General features: G+C 45.1%; 1 protein-coding gene across 1 annotated transcript in view; it reads left to right on the forward strand.

Moving 5' to 3' along the window:
• LOC309552534 (uncharacterized protein) overlaps nt 1–23,244 on the forward strand; it is a gene marked incomplete at its 3' end in the record, with an annotated part of 156,437 nt that overhangs the window by 114,424 nt on the left and 18,769 nt on the right. The window contains exon 5 of the mRNA XM_082253490.1: nt 9,882–10,268. Within this exon, the coding sequence (XP_082109616.1) occupies nt 9,882–10,268 (387 nt within the window). The remainder of the gene's footprint in view (nt 1–9,881; nt 10,269–23,244) is intronic.

Consider the following 23,244-nt stretch of genomic DNA (forward strand, 5'->3'; position numbering starts at 1 on the left):
AATTATATTTAATCATTGTAATGAATCATTTTTAAAAATTGTAAATAAATTTAACATTTTTTTATCATTTTTAAAAAAAATTATAATTGTTTTTTTTTTTTTATGTAACAAACAATTAAAAAGGGATAATTCACAGGGCTGGCCTAAAGCTGCATTCACACTTGAGCGTAGCATTTTACCGTGATTTTTACTGCGATTTTACCGCGATTTTCAGGCTGTTTTTTCAGGCATTTTTGGAGGCAGGCATTGACATCTATCAAAAACGCTGGTAATCAGCCCAAAAAGAAGCTCATGTGCTTTTTTTAAGCTACAGGCATTTTGCAAAACGCTCAGATGTGAACAGTGGCCATTTAAATTAATGGGGTTGTACTTGTTGGGCGTTTTGGAATGTTTTTTTTTAGCGTTTTTGGAGCTGAAAAACACTCAAAAATGCCCAGGTGTGAATGGAGCCTTAGTCATTGTGCTGCCTGGGTCCAGGAATAAAATGCTGCCCCCCCAAATATAAATATAACAGTTAGAAAATATTTTATATACTGTTATCTTCTTCCATAACTCACCACCGGACCGATCCACCAAACACCTGCTTTCTGTCCTCAGTCCTCCTGTCACTCCTGTGTCTTGGGCGCCCACTGCCCTAGAAAATCCAGCCTGCCCTGCATGAGATGGAGTGTGCTAATGTCTGAGGTCATTGTGCACACCACGATCACGTGAGGGACGTTCCCCAGAAGAGACGCTCTGCCTCCTCTATACTCCTCAGTTTGCACTATGGGCACCAGTATGAGATGAAGAAATGCCACCCGTAACACACCTCAAACTGATGACACACAAATAAACACTGGAAAAAAAATCATAGGAATCAACTTGCTGCCCTTCTCCAAGTTCTGCCCAGATGCAATAGACCCAGCGGGACCCATGGTAGGGCCGGCCCTGTCAGTGATTTTAGTGTATTTTTTGTGAAAATATTGACATATTCAGGGGACTCTACCAGGTAGGCTGTTCGGGGTCCTGTGATTTCTAACAGCAGACCTGGTCATACCTGAATACATCTTCAACAAGAGAAGAAAGCTCTGCTTATATGAACCAAAAGTAGCTTCTTGCTGGGCTTCATACACTATTCATGATGGGGAAAGGGTTGGTAAGTTCCAGACATAATGTAGCTCCAACTGATTGCCAAAAAAATGTTAAAGGTTGGGCACATACAACAAAACATTTTTTGTGAATGACTTGGAAGAGCAAATAATCAGAAATACAACTTTAAAAAAAATATCACATGAGATATAAACAATTACCTGCTAGTCTTTTGATCAATTTGTAAATAATATTCTCCACTTTAGATAAACTCCAAAATGGTTCTTTTATAAAATGCCATATTGTTAAGAATAAATGTGCAGCACTAAATGAATCATAATATTAAAAAGCCCTTAGAATAAAAATTCTTAAAAATCAGTCCACAGAAGTAGTCAAAGCAGGAACCAGACCACCAGTGGAGACAGATGACTGAAGATAAAGGTAAGAGGGTGACTCAAGGCCTCGACTTCACACCCAAGGTGATTAACCAAAATCCGCTTACCAGATAATCCAGACCACTAAATTATAGGTGGTCAAGAGGACTTAGTGGCAGAGGTTTCTTAAACTGGATGTCCCATGCAGCGGGCGTATAAGGATTCCCAATATGATAAAACAAGAAAAGCTTCCACAGTGCATTAAAAGATATCTGGTTTATTGAATTAAAAGTTGGTATTGCACTTACAATTTCCAGAAGCATACAGACAAATAAACAACAATATAAGCTGATACAGTAAACAAGCAGTGTTCATGTGGGCTCAGTTTCAAACCTCTGGCTCTCGGAGGATGCGATCAGCCAATCAGAGCAGGTTAAGCATGATGACATAGCTGCTGCGGACCCCCTACGTGTTTCGTCACAGATAAAGTCCACTGGGGTTGGTCAGAGCGGCATGACACCACGCAAGGCCGTATTTTACAGATATTAAAAATAATGCAACTCTCCACATAAAAATAAATAAATAGTTCCCTAAACCAATTCTTGGTAATCTAGTAAAAAACAAATAAAAAACTAAAACAGTTCAGAAACTGAGACTACAGGAACACTGCTTAAAATAATTCATAAAAATACTCAAAAAATATACATAAAATCTCTCCAAAGAAGATTACATAAAGCATACAGATTTAAATTGCTTTAGGCATTATTAATAAAACAATTTATGTCCCAATCCACATTTAAACCGAAAGGGACATAAGATTTAATATCATAAATCCATTGAGTTTAAAGCTGAGAGATAGCCGTAACAATGTTAGTACCTCTCCAGTGGGGGACTACTTTATCCAAAGCAAACAATTGAGTGCCTAACAGCTTTTTGTCGTGATATCTAGCATAGTGTTTGGACAAGTTATGTCCCTTAAAGCCTCTTTTTATATTGCCCACGTGTTCAGAGAGACGTATATGTAGTTCTCTCTTAGTACGTTCAATGTATTGTTTTGAACATGGACATTGTATCATGTAGACAACATACTTAGAAGAACAGGTAATAAATGTATTAATATCATATTTTTTAAGGGTACATGTTGACTGAAACGTGGTACATCTCCTACCCCTAAAATAATGAATTCAACAAATACTACATGATCTGCAAGGAAAAAAAACTGTCAAGGACTGAAAGAATGAAATAGTTTTTGGGGGGTCGATAACATTGGGTGCTTCATAGCGTATAGCTAGAGCTCATTTGAAAATTACAACAAGGCGTTCAGGAAGAACAGAGTTCCTTAGAATTCCCCAATGTTTACATTCCCCTATCTAGCTGTCATTATTGACCTTGGTTAAATGGAGTGCCTAAGAGTCAATTTCAACGGATTAGACACAATTGCACCAACCTTAAGGATTTCTATTTACAACCTGATATCCTTAAAACAAGGTTTTTGGAGAAGGAATATTCAATTCAGGATATTGATAACACCATTGGGATAGTAGCTAATATGGATAGAAAGAATATGCTTTGCAAAAGGGCTGTTAAGGATAGGAATATTGGAGATAGTACCTTTGGATTCTCCATGATTACTAGGTACTCTAATCAACATTATCATATTAAAAAAAAAAATGGTTAACATGGTTAAGGTTATCTCTTAGCTTTAAACTCAAAGGATTTATGATATTAAATCTTATGTCCCTTTCGGTTTAAATATGGATTGGGATATAAATTGTTTTATTAATAATGCCTAGAGCAATTTAAATCTGTATGCTTTATGTCACCTTCTTTGGAGAGATTTTATGTATATTTTTTGAGTATTTTTAGGAATTATATTTAGCGGTGTTCCTGTAGTCTCAGTTTCTGGCCTGTTTTAGTTTTTTATTAGTTTTTTACTAGATTACCAAGAATTGGTTAAGGGAACTATTTATTTATTTTTATGTAGAGAGTTGCATTATTTTTAATATCTGTATTAACACTGATATTTCCATACTAATCCCTATTTGGGATCCTCATTAATTACCTATATCAATATGGAGATTTTTCGCAATATCTGTGTTAATGTTGATAACCCCACATTAAAGCTTTAAATTAGCAATTTATACTGTATATGCCATACTGATATTCTGCCATTATATGGTGTTTATATTGTTCCTGCGGTATGGGCTTCCTTCACCATCCTTCTTTATCTGATTTATGGTGTAGCTTGGGCAATTGCCAGTGCCTAAGGTGGTGGCTTTGCCTATAAATACTGCCTTGCATGGTGTCATTCCGCTCGGACCAACCCCAGTGGACATTATCTGTGACGAAACACGTAGGGGGTCTGCAGCGGCTACGTCATCACGCTTAACCTGCTCTGATTGGTTGATCGCATCCGAGAGCCGGAACTCTGTGCTATGTGTTCTAATATAACAGGAGACTTACACTGACACACACCCTCGTTTTGCATGCCTAGTGACAGTGTCCAGCATATGTCTTCCAGTCTTTAGCTGACATGACCCCTCCTCTGGAAGACTGCCCCCCTCCCCCTGCATGACCAACTAGTGGCATAGTGTCTTGTATATGTCTTCCAGACATTCTTGAGTTGACATGCCCCTTCCCTTGGATTATTAGTGACAGCGCTGGTCTCAGGCAGGTACCTGCTGTCGAATACAAACACTGTCAATCGCATCTAATTAGCTATTTACCTTCTACTAAGTAACATGGTTGGACAACTGCGGGGTGCGGGGGGTGCACTGTCACCCGCGATAGCTCAGGATCCATAGCACTGATGAAAATTGGACAATGTGTTATATCTACTTTCTCCCCGAAGAGACAGTAGGAATAGAAGAAATGCCTGGTAAGATTTCTTTAGAACCAAAACAATTCACTGGTCTCCATTCAGAATGGTGCATTACCCCACCTACAGGACAAAGCTTGCGCTTACTCACAGTGCTGAGACTTATTGTCATTGTGAATAAAATCCACAAAAAATTACAAAAAAAAGGAGGAAATTCCAACACAAATGAAATCACATCCAACTTAACACACTGTAAATATTCATAAAACATTTCACAGAATAACACAAACATTCCTTAAAATAGCAAAAACAAAAACATTACCCATTTATTACCTAAAATAAGTTTCCCATTGACTGCCTTTACTGCCCATGGAAAAAAGCTCTCCCTATATCTATTTGTTCTAGATTTAAAGGCACCCACTAATACTTACCCGAGTCCCCTCTCTTTCCAGTGATGTCCATGAGTCCCTCGGCCACCCGGGACTCTCCCTCCTGATTGGCTGGGACATAGTAGTTGGACCGTTGGCTACCGCTGCTGTCAATCAAAGCAGTTAGCAAATCAGGAGAGTGAGAGGGTGGGGCCAAATCACAGCTCTGTGTCGGAATGGATACACTGAGCTGCAGCTTGGCTCGGGTGCCCCCATAGCAAGCTGCTGGAGAGAGGGGCCAGGAGCTCCAGCCAAGTCAAGGACCCAAAAAGGGGAGGATCTGAGCCAAATCCACTGCACAGAGGAGGTAAGTAGAACATGTTTGTTATTGTAGCACCCTCCTAGTTAGGTAGATGCTAGGTAAAGCATCTATTGCTCTTCCTGATTATCAGGGGAGTCTGATCTATTTTGTTGCCTGTCACATGTTTCCAGGTGTGATTCCCTGGGTCTGAGGGAGTGTCCCCACTGCATCCAATGAAGGAGCTTGTTGGACAGGGGAGGAAACTCAGCACATTGGGTTTTATGGCAGTCCCAGTGGGAGGGCACCACCGCAGTGCATCCTGGGATTGATCATAAATACTGAGGGGACATGTGACAGGGTGTCTTTGGCGGAAAGCAGAGTCCCAGGAGGAGGCTGGCGGCTGTCTCGCTGTGTGTGAGGAAGGTGGTCTTAGGCAGTCAGCCTAGTAAACCAGGTGTGGAGCTGAGCTGCAGAGGATCCAGAGTAGCTGACAGCGGAGCTGCTGGCAGAGTCTCTCAGGGAAAAACAGTGTCCGTGAGTACCAGGAGATTTGCCTAAGGGTCTGCCCAGGAAGGTGCACCACTCCAATGAAGTCAGGGGATCAAGGAGCTAGCTCACACAGAGAGTGTTACAGTAAAGGGGGTGCCGTGTAGAAAACCCTAAAGAATAGGGACAAAGGGGGTGCCAGGAAGGGCCCTGAACAGTGTTCTGCAGTACAGTACAGCTTATCTACTTTAATGTCTTCTTCACTACTAATGACAAGGTGAAGCAGCGGCCTTGACGCACTCAGCAATATTTTGTCGCCACAGCAAAGTTGTGCATAGTTTATTCAAGTTCGAGTATCCCACTCATTCCGATCCAAGTTCTCAATAAAACCACAAAAACCAAAGCTCCTAGACTGTTTCCTGACTGAGTCAAAGCACTTTGAAAAAGAACTGTTATGTTGTTGCTAGGGGTAACCCAGGGGAACCTGTAACCAGCAGCTCCCAAGGGAGTAGTGCTACATTATTTTAAAAAAAGTAGACTTTTCACTTTTACAGTACACCAATCAGGGGCAGCCTGACCGTTAGGGCACTCGGGCACTGCTTAAGGGCGTGGGACCAGTAGGGGGTCCCATGAGAGGCTCCTGGTGCCTCTGCCCCATCAAATCTTCACTGAAACCTGCAGCCAAGTGCACTGAGCTTCCGTAACTGGCCTGATAGGGGCGTGCTAGGGTGGGCACCTGGGACACCTTCGCCACATCTCTTACAGGGTGCCTGGGCTCCCATGTGCACCGATCACCCCTCTGTGGCAGCCGACACCAGCACCTCTCCCCACTGACAACCTGCACACCATACAGAGCTCACAAAAGAACCTCCTCCTCAGCTCTGATGTTCTCATATATACAGACAGAAGGAGGAGTAGCTGGGTAGGAGGGACATTACACTGCAAGTGCCACACTGGCTATCTGAGGTCTTCACATTTTTTTAAATGTATACAGAGGAGGGGGACACAGAAGGGGGGGCAGGTAACAAGCATCAAGCATGCACACATAAAGGAGTGGTGGGTAGGGGGTAAGAGGATATATGCTCGGGGGTGCTTTGGGAGTGAAGAGGACTTGTGCTGGAAGGTGGGATGGGAGAATTCAAATCCGACCCCCCCTTCCAACACAAGTCCTCTCCCCTCCAAAAGCACCCCCAGCACATATCTTGTTAACCCCCTCTCCCCCAAATCAAAGATAGGCTGTCTGCCACAGAGGGGAAATGGGCATGGGAAATATGTCCTCATACCAGGGCCCCTCTCTGTCTTCATCCTAGGAGCTCCTCTCTGTCCTCACTCAAGGACCCCTCTCTGTTCTCATCTCATGGACTCCTCTCTGTCCTCATCTCAAAGGCTCCTCTCTATCCTCATCCAGGGGCCCCTCTCTGTCCTTATTTCAGGGGCCCCTTTCTGTCATCTCAGGGACCTCTCTCTATCCTCATCTAAGGGGCCCTTCTCTATCCTCTTCTCAGGGGCCCCTCTCTGTCCTCATCCCGGGGTCCTTCTCTGTCCTCATCCCGAGGTCCCCTCTCTGTCCTTATATCCAACAGCACCCCCTTTTTACTGTAGTGGCCAGTACACATGAAGCAACTGTTGCTTTCGGTGGGTGATCGTGACCCATTCAAGTGAATGGGGCTGCTCTGCAAAGGCCCTGCAACCTTGTGCAGTACAGCGACCAAGGGGTTAAAGCAGGCAGTGCTTTAACCCCTTGATTCCCACAGTAGCATGCTACAACTGCGTGCATTGCACATGGTTGCAGGATATTTACAGAGTAGGCTCATTCACTTGAATGGGTCGGAATCACCCACCAATAGTGAAAGGCGGTATAATTCCTTCCACAGCATGTGCACACCCTCGGCTGCTGCCTCTGCAGCTAAAGGGGGTAAGGACGAATACATGTAATGTGGGCAGTGCAATATGTAGGTGGGACTTTGTGTGGGTGTGGCTTGAGTGTGGGCAGGGACACAGGGAGTTCCATGATCTCCTTTTGCCCAGGGGCCCAATGAGTTGTCAGTCCGACCCTGAGACCAATACACTCTCAATTGTAGAGAAGTAAAATGTCTTTACCATTTTTTTGTCCTAAACCATTCTTCCTGAGCAGTCGAAACAATAAAATTATTGCTGAGTTTGTTTTTATTTATAATGGTGTGTACATTAACTGACCATACAAGATTCTTAGAAATATATATCCCGAGAAACTTGAGACTTTTCCCACACATTCACTTTCTATGAAGAGTGAAGCTATTTCAGTCTTGTTCTTTCTGAAATCCACAAATAGCTCTTTCGTTTTTCCCAAATTGAATGCTCAATTATTTACTGCAAGCCACTCCAATATCTTTTCTACCTCTGTTCTTTAACGTCTTGCCGACTGCCCCACGTACATTTACTGCGGGGCGGCAGCTCCTCTGTGCAGAATCACATACCTGTGCTTTAATCTAGCATTTCTGGGTCTGGGGCACGCACGCACACCGCCTGTGACCTGCTGTGATTGGACACAGCTAGAGCCCATCAGCGGGTCCGGCGGACTTGATGTCCTTCCGGACTCGGCAATCATTCGGGAGAGAAGCAGAACGGCGGTCTGACTATGTAAACAAGGTAGATTGTCGTTCTGCCAGTAGGGAAGGTAGTGATCTTGTGTTTCTGCTAAGCAGGAACACAGATCTCCGACCTTCCCACAGTACAAGCACCTCCCACATAGTTAGTAAACACTCCCTAGGCACACAGTTAGCCCTTTGATTGCCTCAAATGTTAACCCCTTTCCTTACCAGTGTCATTAGTACAGTGACAGTGCATATTTTTAGCACTGATCACTGTGGTCGGTCCCCAAAAAATTATCACCCAGTGTCTGATTTGTCCGTGGTAGTATTACTAATAATTATTATAAGACGCTGATCGCCGCCATTACTAGTAAAAAAAAAGAAAAAATAAAAATTTCATAAATATATCTCATCGTTTGTAGACGCTATAACTTTTTGTGCAAACCAATCAATATATGCTTTTTGGGATTTTTTTTAACCAAAAATATGTAGCAGAATACATATTGGCCTAAACTGATGAAGAAATTAGATTTTTTACATTTTTTTTTATTGGATATGTTTTATAGCAAAAAGTAAAACATATTGTTTTTTTTCAAAATTGTCTGTCTTTTTTTGTTTATAGCGCAAAAAAAAAAAAAAAAACGCTAAGGTGATCAAACACCACCAAAAGAAAGCTCTATTTGTGAGAAAAAAGAGACATACATTTTTTTTTGGGTACAGCTTTGCAATTGTCAGTTAAAGTAAGGCCAAGCAGTATCACAAAAATAGGCCCAGTTCAGGAAGGGGGGTAAATCTTCCGGAGCTGAAGTGGTTGACATTCCTCATCCCCACCAGTGATTCAACTGACCGTAGTATCATCAGCAAATCTAATAATGCTGTTTGTACGATAGCACAGTGTACAGTGGTAGGTATAGAGTGCATAAAGAAGGGCTTAGTACACAGCCCTGTGAAGATTTTACATTTAATTGTTGTTTAGAAGAGTAATGTCGACCCATTTTGACCACTTGAGATCGATTTACCAAGAAATTCTTAACCCAGAGACAGATGGACGCCTACAGACCCAGCTTCAACAAATTCTTGAACAATAAGTCTGGCATAGGCGTGCACACAGGATGTGCCGGGTGTATACTAATCACCTAGTTAGTACACATTAGCATTATCGCTCTGTGTACCAGCAGGGAGATGGGAAAGATCTCCCTCTTACCTGCTTTGCATAAGAGGTGCCTACGTACTTCACTTTCCCTGTGCTAGCAGGGAGATTAATGTACCGGAGCCATGTACATGTAGGCACACACATGCATGAGTATTTGAGCTTTAGGCTGCACACCCTAATGCAATAGGGTGTGCACACCTATGAAGTCTGGAATAATGGTGTTAAGCTGAGTTGCAGTCTATAAAAAGGATCTTCACATAACTACTCGGGCTTTCCATATAGCTCACTGCCGTGTGCAATGTCATCGCAATGGCATCCTCTGTACTTCTGTTTGCTCCGTATGCAAACTGATGGGGGTCATGACTGCCTGGTAACCTACGTTTAACAAACTTTACAACTAATCTTTCTAAATATTTAATTTGTAGCATCAGTTGTAGCTCAAAAAGAACCATTGACTGTGACTGTACTGACAGGCCCTGTGTTGAAACATGGGTAAGCCACATGATTCTGCTCCTGGTACTGAGCAAAGCAGCGAGGGAGGGAGCCATAAAAATAAATGATATACTGGTGGGGATGGGCAGGTAGGGGTTGAAGCAAGTAAATAAAGAACAGGGGGTAAGGTACGCCAGATGACCATAGTCCACCTATAATATCACCTTTATATAGACTGAAACATATTAATATTGTTGTAAAGCACAAATCGTAAAAATAGGATTTGACAACCCGTGACTTTTTTCTTACAGGCACTGAAGAAAATAAAGATAATACAGCAACTTATATGAAAGATGAAAAGGTCACTCTTCAGTGTCATGTTAACCTACCTGTTTCATATGCTTTGCTCTGGATAGCTACATATAATGGAACCTCTAAGTGCTTATCTTCAATAGAAGTAATAAGGGTTGGAGATACATTCAACATTTCAAATAATAATCTGTGTTGTCCTTTTGAGGGAATTAATCAAAGATACAACAGAACACATTCACTTCATTATCTGGACATTGAAAATATTACAACCTCTCAAAGTGGAGAATATCTTTGCATTGTGTTTTTCTTTGATAATGGTGCCCATAAATGGAAAAGAGTGAAGACAACATTTATTCAAGTCACCAATGGAGACACAGAGCATCCTGGTATGTTACCTTCTAATTCTGTATTATACGTTAATATTATATTATTATACACTCAGTGAAATAATAATGACAGTACAGTGTATTGATATACTACATACCAGTTCTACACTTGTCATGCAATATGATTATGGTTTCCAAGTCAAAGTATTGCAACTAGGGTTGAGCGGACACCTAGATGTCCGTGTTCGACGGGTTCGGCCGAACTTTAAAAAAAAGTCCGGGTCCGTGTCCCGGACTTTTACCGAACTTTTCCCGGACACCGAACCCCATTGAAGTCAATGGGGACCCGAACTTTAAGGCACTAAAATGGCTCTAAAACACCAAAGGAAAGGGCTAGAGTGCTGCAAATGGCAGCAAAACGTAATTAAGAGCATGGCAAGTGCTCTGCAAACAAATGTGGATAGGGAAATAACTTAAAACAACAAAAAAAAACAGAAAAATAAAACAATGTTCTTCTTCATCTCTGAAGGACGAGGCCCATATGGAGTAGGAGGGAGGTTGAGGTGGTGGTGGATGTGGCGGTGACATAGGCGTGCGCACAGGGTGTGCTGGGTGTGCCTGGGCACACCCTAATCACCTAGGGCACATAGCATTGCCAGTGAGGAGATGGGAAAGATCTCCCTGGGACCTGCTCTGCTCTATTTCTCCTTGCCTACAGGTACATGGCCCCGATACATTACTCTCCCTGCTGGCAAACACATGCATGTGTATTTCAACTTTGGGGTGCACACCTTAATGCAATAGGCTGCGCACACCTATGAGCGGTGTAGGTGGAAGCGGCGGTGGAGGAGGACCAGGGCCGGATTAACAGCATCATGGGCTTGGTGCTGAGGATTTTGAAGGGCCTTAGGGCCGTGCCTTGCCATGCACCCAGAGGAGGAAGGGTGCAGCCATGCATGCCTAATTCAACATGGGATGCTGTCTCTGAAGCCCATAAACACATCCATGCATCGCCAACTGTCCCTCCTTGTCCGGCCTTCACGCTGTGTGGGGAGGTTCTGAGGGTGCTGCCTGGGGAAGCGAGCATAGAAGCCAGACTTCTGTGTTTACAAGTGACAGAAGAGCGGTAACAGTGAATATGGCCAACCCGGGGCCTATATAAAAGGTAGGGGCCTGGAGCTGCAGCTCCAATAGACCCTACATTAATCTGGCCCTGAGGAGGAGGACGAGGTAGCCAACACTGCTTCTTTTCACAAATTTTAAATGAGGGTACACCCCAAAAGAGTGAGAAAGAGCAAAAATGGAACAATGGGTGGGTAAGGTCGGTATCCATTGCTATTCTGCATAAGGTACGGAAAAGTCCCGTGGGATCCATGCCTGGTTCATTTTAATGAACGTGAGCTTGTCCACATTGTCTCTGGACAGGCGGCTGCGCTTGTCTGTTATAACGCCCCCAGCCGTGCTAAATACCCGTTCAGATAATACACTGGCTGCAGGGCACGCCAGCACCTCCAAGGCGTAAAGGGCAAGCTCAGGCCATGTGCCCAATTTGGAGACCCAGAAGTTGAAGGGGGCAGACCCGTCATTCACTACATGTAGGCGTGTGCACACATACTGCTCCACCATGTTGGTAAAATGCTGCCTCCTGCTAAGACGTTCCATCTGAGCTGCTGGTGCTGCTGTTTGTTGTGGCGTGCTGACAAAGCTTTTCCACATTTCGGCCATGCTAACCCTGCCTTCTGAGGTGCTGGCGGTGCCCTGGTTGCGTTGGCGACCTCCTCCTCCTCCTCCTCTGCCTTGTGCTTCCACTGTGGCCCCGCTGTCAGATGGGAATGCCAGCAGCATGGCGTCTACCAGCGTGCGCTTGTACTCGCGCATCTTGCGATCGCGCTCCAGTGAGTGAATTAAGGACGGTACGTTGTCCTTGTAACGGGGATCCAGCAGCGTGGCCACCCAGTAATCAGCACAAGTTAGAATGTGGGCAACTCGGCGGTCGTTGTGGAGACACTGCAGCATGTAATCGCTCATGTGTGCCAGGCTGCCCAGAGGCAACGAAAGGCTGTCCTCTGTGGGAGGTGTATGGTCCGTGTCCTCTGTATCCCCCCAGCCACGCACCAGTGATGGCCATGAGCTGGCCTGGGTGCCACCCTGCTGTGAACATGGTTCCATCTCCTCCTCCAGCTCCTCCTCCTCCTCATCCTCCTCATCCTCCAGAACTGTGCCCCTGCTGGACAATTGCGTCCCTGGCGTTTGCGTGTGCAGGAACCCACCCTCGGAGCCCCTTGCGAATGACTGCCCTGAAAGCCTTGGAAATGTTACCTCTTCATCCTCCTCCTCCTCCTCATCCTGTGCCACATCCTCTTCCATCATCGCCCGAATTGTTTTTTCAAGGAGGCATAGAAGTGGGATAGTTAAGCTGAGAACGGCGTCATTGCCACTGGCCATGTTGGTGGAGTACTCAAAACAGCGCAACAAGGCACACAGGTCTCGCATGGAGGCCCAGTTATTGGTGGTGAAGTGGTGCTGTTCCGCAGAGCGACTCACGCGTGCGTGCTGCAGCTGAAACTCCACTATGGCCTGCTGCTGCTCGCACAGTCTTTCCAGCATGTGCAAGGTGGAGTTCCACCTTGTGGGCACGTCACATATGAGGCGGTGAGCGGGAAGGCCGAAGTTACGCTGCAGCGCTGCCAGGCGAGCAGCAGCAGGGTGAGAACGCCGAAAGTGCGCACAAACGGCCCGCACTTTCTGCAGCAGCTCTGACATATCGGGGTAGTTTTTAAGGAACCTCTGCACCACCAAATTCAGCACATGCGCCAGGCAAGGGATGTGCGTCAAACCGGCTAGGCCCAGAGCTGCTATGAGATTTCGCCCGTTATCGCACACCACCAGGCCGGGCTTGAGGCTCGCTGGCAGCAACCACTCATTTGTCTGCTGTTCCATGCTCCTCCACAACTCCTGCGCGGTGTGTGGTTTGTCCCCCAAACAGGCAAGTTGTAAAACTGCCTGCTGTCGTTTACCCCTGGCCGTGCTGAAGTTGGTGGTGAAGGTGTTACGCTGTCCGGATGAGGAGGCGGTAGAGGATGAGGAAGCGGAGTAGGAGGAGTTAGGAACAGGAGGCAAACTGAAGCGCCCTGCAATCCTCGGTGGTGGAAGGACATGCGCCAAATTGCTATCCGCCTCAGGCCCATCCGCCACTGCATTTACCCAGTGTGCCGTTAGGGAGATATAACGCCCCTGACCGTGCTTACTGGTCCACGTATCCGTAGTTAGGTGGACCTTGGCACAGATGGCGTTGCGCAGTGCACACCTGATTTTTTCCCCCACTTGGTTGTGCAGGGAAGGGATGGCTTGCCTGGAAAAGTAGTGGCGGCTGGGCACGACGTACTGTGGGACAGCCACCGACATAAGGTTTTTAAAACTGTGCGTCTCCACCAGACGGAATGACAGCATTTCAAAGGCCAATAATTTTGAAATGCTGGCATTCAGGGCCAGGGATCGCGGGTGGGTAGGGGGGTACTTCCTCTTCCTCTCAAGTGTTTGGGAGATGGAAAGCTGAACGCTTCCACGGGACATTGTGGAGATGGTTGTTGGTGACCCAGGTGGTGGTGTTGCTGACAGATCGTCTGTTTGCGGGGTGGCAGGTGCCGGTATCACTACAGATGTGGCTGGAGCGGCCGAGACTGCAGCAGAAGAGGAAGCAGGATGAGCCAGAGACGTTTCTTGGTTTTGAAGGTGTGTACTCCACTGCAGCTCGTGCTTTGCACTTAGATGCCTGATCATGCAGGTTGTGCTCAGGTTGAGAAGGTTCATGCCTCGCTTCAAGCTCTGATTGCACAGGGTGCAAACCACTCGTGTCCTGTCATCAGCACATTTTCTAAAGAACTTCCACGCTAGAGAACTCCTTTGAGCTGACTTTGGTGCGCTCGTTCCCTTGCTGCGTTGGGCAGTAGCGGGCGTAGTGTCTAGGGCACGGCCGCTCCGCTTCTGCACCCTGCTCCCTCTTCTGCTGTGCTGGTGGCTCTGTGCGACCACCGCCTCTTCCTCCAAACTACTCAGTTCACCTGCATGACGTTCATTCCATGTGGGGTCGAGGACCTCATCGTCCTCCACATCATCTTCCACCCAGTCTTCACCCCTGCCCTCCTTGTCGGTCTCCACAATGCTGAACGCCGCAGCAGTTGGCACCTGCGTTTCGTCATCATCGGAGACGTGCTGCGATGATCCTTGCATGTACTCATCTTGAGGAATAAGTGGTTGGGCATCGCTGCACTCAATCTCTTCCACTTCTGGGGCAGGGCTAGGTGGATGGCCCTGGGAAACCCTGCTGACAGAGTCCTCAAAAAGAATAAGAGACTGCTGTATGGCTTGGGGCTCAGACTGCTGGCCTGATTTGCAAGGGGGTGAGGTGAAAGACGGTTGGACATTGGCTGCAGGTGCCAACTCTGACCTTTCTGCAGTAGACTGGGTGGGAGACAATGTGAAGGAACTGGAGGCACTGTCAGCAGCAAACCAATCTACTATCGCCTCAACTTGTTCTGGCCTCATCACTTCTAGGGGCGTTTGATGCCCTACCAAATACTGATGCAGGTTCTGTCGCCTACTCACACTTGAGGAAGGTGTTTCACTTGTGCGTGTAGCTGGCACAGATCGACCATGTCCTCTCCTTGCAACAGGAGCTCTACCAGCAGCACCACGACCCAGGCCACGGCCCTTATTTGACGGTCTCCTCATATTTCTGTAATTTAAGATCTTGCCCTAGAAAGGTTTTTATTGAATAGCGGAATAGAAAATATGATCCAAAAAAAGTGTATGTATATCACACGTACACAACCACACTAGGCCCCAATTACTATTGTTTGTACCCCTAAAAGGCTAGATGAGGAGTAGGGGGAGTATGGAACAGGCAGCACCCTCAAACCTTCAGAAGTATGAGATGAACCCCAACAACTTGGAAAGGTGGATCTCTCTCACACGTACCGACACAGACTATCCCGCAATTCAATTGATCCTCAAAGGTTTTTATTGAATAGCGGAATAGGAAATATGATCAAAAAATGTGTATGTATCTCACACGTACAGAAGCACACTAGGCCCCAATTACTATTGTTTGTACACCTAAAAGGATGGATGAGGAGGAGGAGGAGTATGGAACAGGCAGCACCCTCAAAGCTTCAGAAGTATGAGATGAACCCCAAAAACTTGGAAAGGTGGATCTCACACGTACCGACACAGACTATCCCGCAATTTAATTGATCCCCAAAGGTTTTTATTGAATAGCGGAATAGGAAATATGATCAAAAAATGTGTATGTATCTCACACGTACAGAAGCACACTAGGCCCCAATTACTATTGTTTGTACACCTAAAAGGATGGATGAGGAGGAGGAGGAGTATGGAACAGGCAGCACCCTCAAAGCTTCAGAAGTATGAGATGAACCCCAAAAACTTGGAAAGGTGGATCTCACACGTACCGACACAGACTATCCCGCAATTTAATTGATCCCCAAAGGTTTTTATTGAATAGCGGAATAGGAAATATGATCAAAAAATGTGTATGTATCTCACACGTACAGAAGCACACTAGGCCCCAATTACTATTGTTTGTACACCTAAAAGGATGGATGAGGAGGAGGAGGAGTATGGAACAGGCAGCACCCTCAAAGCTTCAGAAGTATGAGATGAACCCCAAAAACTTGGAAAGGTGGATCTCACACGTACCGACACAGACTATCCCGCAATTTAATTGATCCCCAAAGGTTTTTATTGAATAGCGGAATAGGAAATATGATCAAAAAAAGTGTATGTATCTCGCACGTACAGAAACACACTAGGCCCCAATTACTATTGTTTGTACACCTAAAAGGATGGATGAGGAGGAGGAGGAGTATGGAACAGGCAGCACCCTCAAAGCTTCAGAAGTATGAGATGAACCCCAAAAACTTGGAAAGGTGGATCTCACACGTACCGACACAGACTATTCCGCAATTTAATTGATCCCCAAAGGTTTTTATTGAATAGCGGAATAGGAAATATGATCAAAAAATGTGTATGTATCTCACACGTACAGAAGCACACTAGGCCCCAATTACTATTGTTTGTACACCTAAAAGGATGGATGAGGAGGAGGAGGAGTATGGAACAGGCAGCACCCTCAAAGCTTCAGAAGTATGAGATGAACCCCAAAAACTTGGAAAGGTGGATCTCACACGTACCGACACAGACTATTCCGCAATTTAATTGATCCCCAAAGGTTTTTATTGAATAGCGGAATAGGAAATATGATCAAAAAATGTGTATGTATCTCACACGTACAGAAGCACACTAGGCCCCAATTACTATTGTTTGTACACCTAAAAGGATGGATGAGGAGGAGGAGGAGTATGGAACAGGCAGCACCCTCAAAGCTTCAGAAGTATGAGATGAACCCCAAAAACTTGGAAAGGTGGATCTCACACGTACCGACACAGACTATCCTGCAATTTAATTGATCCCCAAAGGTTTTTATTGAATAGCGGAATAGGAAATATGATCAAAAAAAGTGTATGTATCTCGCACGTACACAACCACACTAGGCCCCAATTACTATTGTTTGTACCCCTAAAAGGCTAGATGAGGAGTAGGGGGGGTATGGAACAGGCAGCACCCTCAAACCTTCAGAAGTATGAGATGAACCCCAACAACTTGGAAAGGTGGATCTCTCTCACACGTACCGACACAGACTATCCCGCAATTCAATTGATCCTCAAAGGTTTTTATTGAATAGCGGAATAGGAAATATGATCAAAAAAAGTGTATGTATCTCGCACGTACACAACCACACTAGGCACCAATTACTATTGTTTGTACCCCTAAAAGGCTAGATGAGGAGTAGGGGGGGTATGGAACAGGCAGCACCCTCAAACCTTCAGAAGTATGAGATGAACCCCAACAACTTGGAAAGGTGGATCTCTCTCACACGTACCAACACAGACTATCCCCCAATTTAACTGATCCCCAAAGGTTTTTGATTAAATAGCGGAATAGAAAATATGATCCCAAAAAAGTGTATGTATATCACACGTACACAACCACACTAGGCCCCAATTACTATTGTTTGTACCCCTAAAAGGCTAGGAGTAGGGGGAGTATGGAACAGGCAGCACCCTCAAACCTTCAGAAGTATGAGATGAACCCCAACAACTTGGAAAGGTGGATCTCTCTCACACGTACCAACACAGACTATCCCCCAATTTAACTGATCCCCAGAGGTTTTTGATTAAATAGCGGAATAGAAAATATGATCCCAAAAAAGTGTATGTATATCACACGTACACAACCACACTAGGCCCCAATTACTATTGTTTGTACCCCTAAAAGGCTAGGAGTAGGGGGGAGTATGGAACAGGCAGCACCCTCAAACCTTCAGAAGTATGAGATGAACCCCAACAACTTGGAAAGGTGGATCTCTCTCACACGTACCAACACAGACTATCCCCCAATTTAACTGATCCCCAGAGGTTTTTGATTAAATAGCGGAATAGAAAATATGATCCCAAAAAAGTGTATGTATATCACACGTACACAACCACACTAGGCCCCAATTACTATTGTTTGTACCCCTAAAAGGCTAGGAGTAGGGGGGAGTATGGAACAGGCAGCACCCTCAAACCTTCAGAAGTATGAGATGAACCCCAACAACTTGGAAAGGTGGATCTCTCTCACACGTACCAACACAGACTATCCCCCAATTTAACTGATCCCCAGAGGTTTTTGATTAAATAGCGGAATAGAAAATATGATCCCAAAAAAGTGTATGTATATCACACGTACACAACCACACTAGGCCCCAATTACTATTGTTTGTACCCCTAAAAGGCTAGGAGTAGGGGGAGTATGGAACAGGCAGCACCCTCAAACCTTCAGAAGTATGAGATGAACCCCAACAACTTGGAAAGGTGGATCTCTCTCACACGTACCAACACAGACTATCCCCCAATTTAACTGATTCCCAGAGGTTTTTGATTAAATAGCGGAATAGAAAATATGATCCCAAAAAAGTGTATGTATATCACACGTACACAACCACACTAGGCCCCAATTACTATTGTTTGTACCCCTAAAAGGCTAGGAGTAGGGGGAGTATGGAACAGGCAGCACCCTCAAACCTTCAGAAGTATGAGATGAACCCCAACAACTTGGAAAGGTGGATCTCTCTCACACGTACCAACACAGACTATCCCCCAATTTAACTGATCCCCAGAGGTTTTTGATTAAATAGCGGAATAGAAAATATGATCCCAAAAAAGTGTATGTATATCACACGTACACAACCACACTAGGCCCCAATTACTATTGTTTGTACCCCTAAAAGGCTAGGAGTAGGGGGAGTATGGAACAGGCAGCACCCTCAAACCTTCAGAAGTATGAGATGAACCCCAACAACTTGGAAAGGTGGATCTCTCTCACACGTACCAACACAGACTATCCCCCAATTTAACTGATCCCCAGAGGTTTTTGATTAAATAGGGGAATAGAAAATATGATCCCAAAAAAGTGTATGTATATCACACGTACACAACCACACTAGGCCCCAATTACTATTGTTTGTACCCCTAAAAGGCTAGGAGTAGGGGGGAGTATGGAACAGGCAGCACCCTCAAACCTTCAGAAGTATGAGATGAACCCCAACAACTTGGAAAGGTGGATCTCTCTCACACGTACCAACACAGACTATCCCCCAATTTAACTGATCCCCAGAGGTTTTTGATTAAATAGCGGAATAGAAAATATGATCCCAAAAAAGTGTATGTATATCACACGTACACAACCACACTAGGCCCCAATTACTATTGTTTGTACCCCTAAAAGGCTAGGAGTAGGGGGGAGTATGGAACAGGCAGCACCCTCAAACCTTCAGAAGTATGAGATGAACCCCAACAACTTGGAAAGGTGGATCTCTCTCACACGTACCAACACAGACTATCCCCCAATTTAACTGATCCCCAGAGGTTTTTGATTAAATAGCGGAATAGAAAATATGATCCCAAAAAAGTGTATGTATATCACACGTACACAACCACACTAGGCCCCAATTACTATTGTTTGTACCCCTAAAAGGCTAGGAGTAGGGGGAGTATGGAACAGGCAGCACCCTCAAACCTTCAGAAGTATGAGATGAACCCCAACAACTTGGAAAGGTGGATCTCTCTCACACGTACCAACACAGACTATCCCCCAATTTAACTGATCCCCAAAGGTTTTTGATTAAATAGCGGAATAGAAAATATGATCCCAAAAAAGTGTATGTATATCACACGTACACAACCACACTAGGCCCCAATTACTATTGTTTGTACCCCTAAAAGGCTAGGAGTAGGGGGAGTATGGAACAGGCAGCACCCTCAAACCTTCAGAAGTATGAGATGAACCCCAACAACTTGGAAAGGTGGATCTCTCTCACACGTACCAACACAGACTATCCCCCAATTTAACTGATCCCCAGAGGTTTTTGATTAAATAGCGGAATAGAAAATATGATCCCAAAAAAGTGTATGTATATCACACGTACACAACCACACTAGGCCCCAATTACTATTGTTTGTACCCCTAAAAGGCTAGATGAGGAGTAGGGGGAGTATGGAACAGGCAGCACCCTCAAACCTTCAGTATGAGATTGTGTTCACTGTACCCCACAAAGATTGAGTTCACTGCACCCCACAATGATTGTGTTCACTGCACCCCACAAAGATTGTGTTCACTGCACCTCACAAAGATTGTGTTCACTGTACCCCCCAAAGATTGTGTTCACTGCACCCCACAAAGATTCTGTTCACTGTACCCCACAAAGATTGTGTTCACTGCACCCCAAAAAGATTGTGTTCACTGCACCCCAAAAAGGATGTTGTTCACTGCACCCCAAAAAGGATGTTGTTCACTCCACCCCAAAAAGATTGTGTTCACTGCACCCCACAAAGATTGTGTTCACTGCACCCCAAAAAGATTGTGTTCACTGCACCCCAAAAATGATTTTGTTCACTGCACCCCAAAAAGGATTTTGTTCACTGCACCCCAAAAAGGATGTTGTTCACTCCACCCCAAAAAGATTGTGTTCACTGCACCCCAAAAAGATTGTGTTCACTGCACCCCACAAAGGATTTTGTTCACTGCACCCCAAAAAGATTGTGTTCACTGCACCCCAAAAAGGATGTTGTTCACTGCACCCCAAAAAGGATTTTGTTCACTGCACCCCAAAAAGATTGTGTTCACTGCACCCCACAAAGGATTTTGTTCACTGCACCCCACAAAGATTGTGTTCACTGCACACCAAAAAGGATTGTGTTCACTGCACCCCAAAAAGATTTTGTTCACTGCACCCCAAAAAGATTGTGTTCACTGCAGCCCAAAAAGATTGTGTTCACTGCAGCCCAAAAAGATTGTGTTCACTGCAGCCCAAAAAGATTGTGTTCACTGCAGCCCAAAAAGATTGTGTTCACTGCAGCCCAAAAAGATTGTGTTCACTGCAGCTCACACACAGAAAAATGGATGTGGATCACTGACACCTGCCTATCTCCAATCCCACACCACACAGCAATATCGATTGTAGTTTGTAGAACACAGTTTCCCTAAAATTCAGCAGACTCTGTCCCTAACAGGATTGAGAAGAGATCGTAGATCAGGATTGAGTGCAGATTCACCCCACCCCCCACACAGCAATATCGATTGTAGTTTGTAGAACACAGTTTCCCTAAAATTCAGCAGACTCTGTCCCTAACAGGATTGAGAAGAGATCGTAGATCAGGATTGAGTGCAGATTCACCACACCCCCCACACAGCAATATCGATTGTAGTTTGTAGAACACAGTTTCCCTAAAATTCAGCAGACTCTGTCCCTAACAGGATTGAGAAGAGATCGTAGATCAGGATTGAGTGCAGATTCACCCCACCCCCCACACAGCAATATCGATTGTAGTTTGTAGAAGACACTGACCCTATATAATTCAGCAGACTCTATCCCTAAAATGCCTACAACTCGCCCTGCCTAAACACTCCGACCTGTCCCTCAATTCTATCCGGACACAAATGGTTTTTTCCTGCCTATCTTTCCCTAATCAGCAGCCAGCACGTTGATGTGTGCTCTCTGTCCCTGAATCTAAGCAGCATAATGACGCCGCTGCGGCTGCCTCGAACTTATAAAGACTTGGTCACATGCTTCAGACGGCCAATCACAGCTACTGAGACATTTGCAGGCATGGCTGGGATGGCTTAAGGCACACCAGTTAAACGATTGTTGATTGGCTGTTGAAAGCCCGCCATGAAAAGAGCGCCAAAGCATGCAAAACCCGGAAATAAAACGACCGAACACGGATTTTTACCCGAACATACAGTAAAGTGTCCGTGTCCGTGTTCGGGTACAAAAAATCCAATTATTCGGTACGAACACGAATAATACAGTCCGTGTTCGCTCAACACTAATTGCAACTATCTCCAGACAAATAAATATCTCTTGTAGTGGGCTATGCTGCAAAGGTTAATTGCTTGTTTGGGTCTAGAGCATATGTGTCAAACACAAGGCCGGTGGGCTGAATCTGGCTCTCCGGGCCATTTCATATGGCCCTCGCACCTCTCCCGCAGCTGCGGTACCCCCCTTATGCAGCCATGGAGAGGCTCATCTCTGCCCTCCTGTCTCAGCAGTCAGCAACAGAGAGGAGGACAGAACTTATCCTACAGATCCTGTGCCTCTCTGTGAAGCCACAGCACCACTTTGTCTCTGCCTCCCCTGGTTTCAGCATTCAGCAGACTTCAGCCCTCTTCTGGTCCTCCTCCAGACCATGCACTTTCTGCTTCCCAGATCTGCCCCCAGCTTCTTTTCAACAGCAGCACAAGGTAAAGGGGTGCACTGTGATGTAAGGGAGGGTCAGGACCATTGACTTCTGATGGTGGGGGGGGGGGGAACCTGCTCTTGACATCTAGCCTTACAAGTGCAACTGGTCCTTTGAGGGTAACCATAATGCTGATGTGGCCCACAATGACATTGTGTGTGACATCCCTGGTCATCCCTGGAACAATAAGAGAAGATTTATTTACCTGATTTACCTCTCCTTCTTGCTGTAAGACCGGTCCTATGCAGCGACTTCTTTCCCACGATCCAGAATTTTAGGATATTGACATCATCAAGATAAGTACAGGGTCCATAGCCCTGCATTGTATGTGTTGATGCCAAGGGACAGTCCATTGCCAAAGTGTGAGGGAGCACTATATGCCAGGGGAGCAGAGGATCAGGTAAGAGAAATGCTTTCGCCTAACCCTTGCAGTGTGGACACAACTTTAATGCTGTCTGTGTCCTTCTTGGGGACATTCACCACATTGAAATCTCCCTGTTTGGGCACACACAGCAATAAAAGTCTGACAAACTCTAAAAGCTCGTACACACTATAACAAAATTGGGTGAACATTTTAGTTCAAAGAATTTTTATCTGATTTTTGTATAGTATGTACACAACTTTCGACAGCCGATTCCAAATCTTTGTACCGTACTTAAATTGTTGAAGGGACAAACTCCAAAATTTTTCTTGTAAGGGAACAAAACCAACGATTTTCGTTTAATGTGTACCATTTTCGTATGATTTTTGTACAAGAAAAATCAGAAAAGAAAGACTGCACATGATCAGAAACAATAAAGAACAAAAAAAAAGCCTTTGTCATACGAGAATTTTCAGACGAGTTTCCCTCCATCGGTTCTGATTTGCTGTGAAACAATGAGGAAAATCAGATTGTCCTTCGCCCGATTTTCTTATAGTGTGTACCCCACTTAACACTTTCTGTACTAGAAAGTAGTAATCAACCGATTATGGGCAACACCAATATATATCGGTGGCCAATATGCACTTTCCCCGATATATCGGAATCGGCCCTGGAGGTTACCGAAATTGCCGATATTTCAGGAAAGTGCTGTACCGGAGTGATGCCTGCAGCTAGAGGCATCACCCCGGTACCGGCGTCCATAGCCGACGGCTGACTGTCTTGTAATGACAACCGATGTGGCTGAGAAGCGGGAGGG

This window comes from Pelophylax lessonae, assembly GCF_965119305.1.
Source record: "Pelophylax lessonae genome assembly, chromosome: 4".
Lineage (NCBI taxonomy): Eukaryota > Metazoa > Chordata > Amphibia > Anura > Ranidae > Pelophylax > Pelophylax lessonae.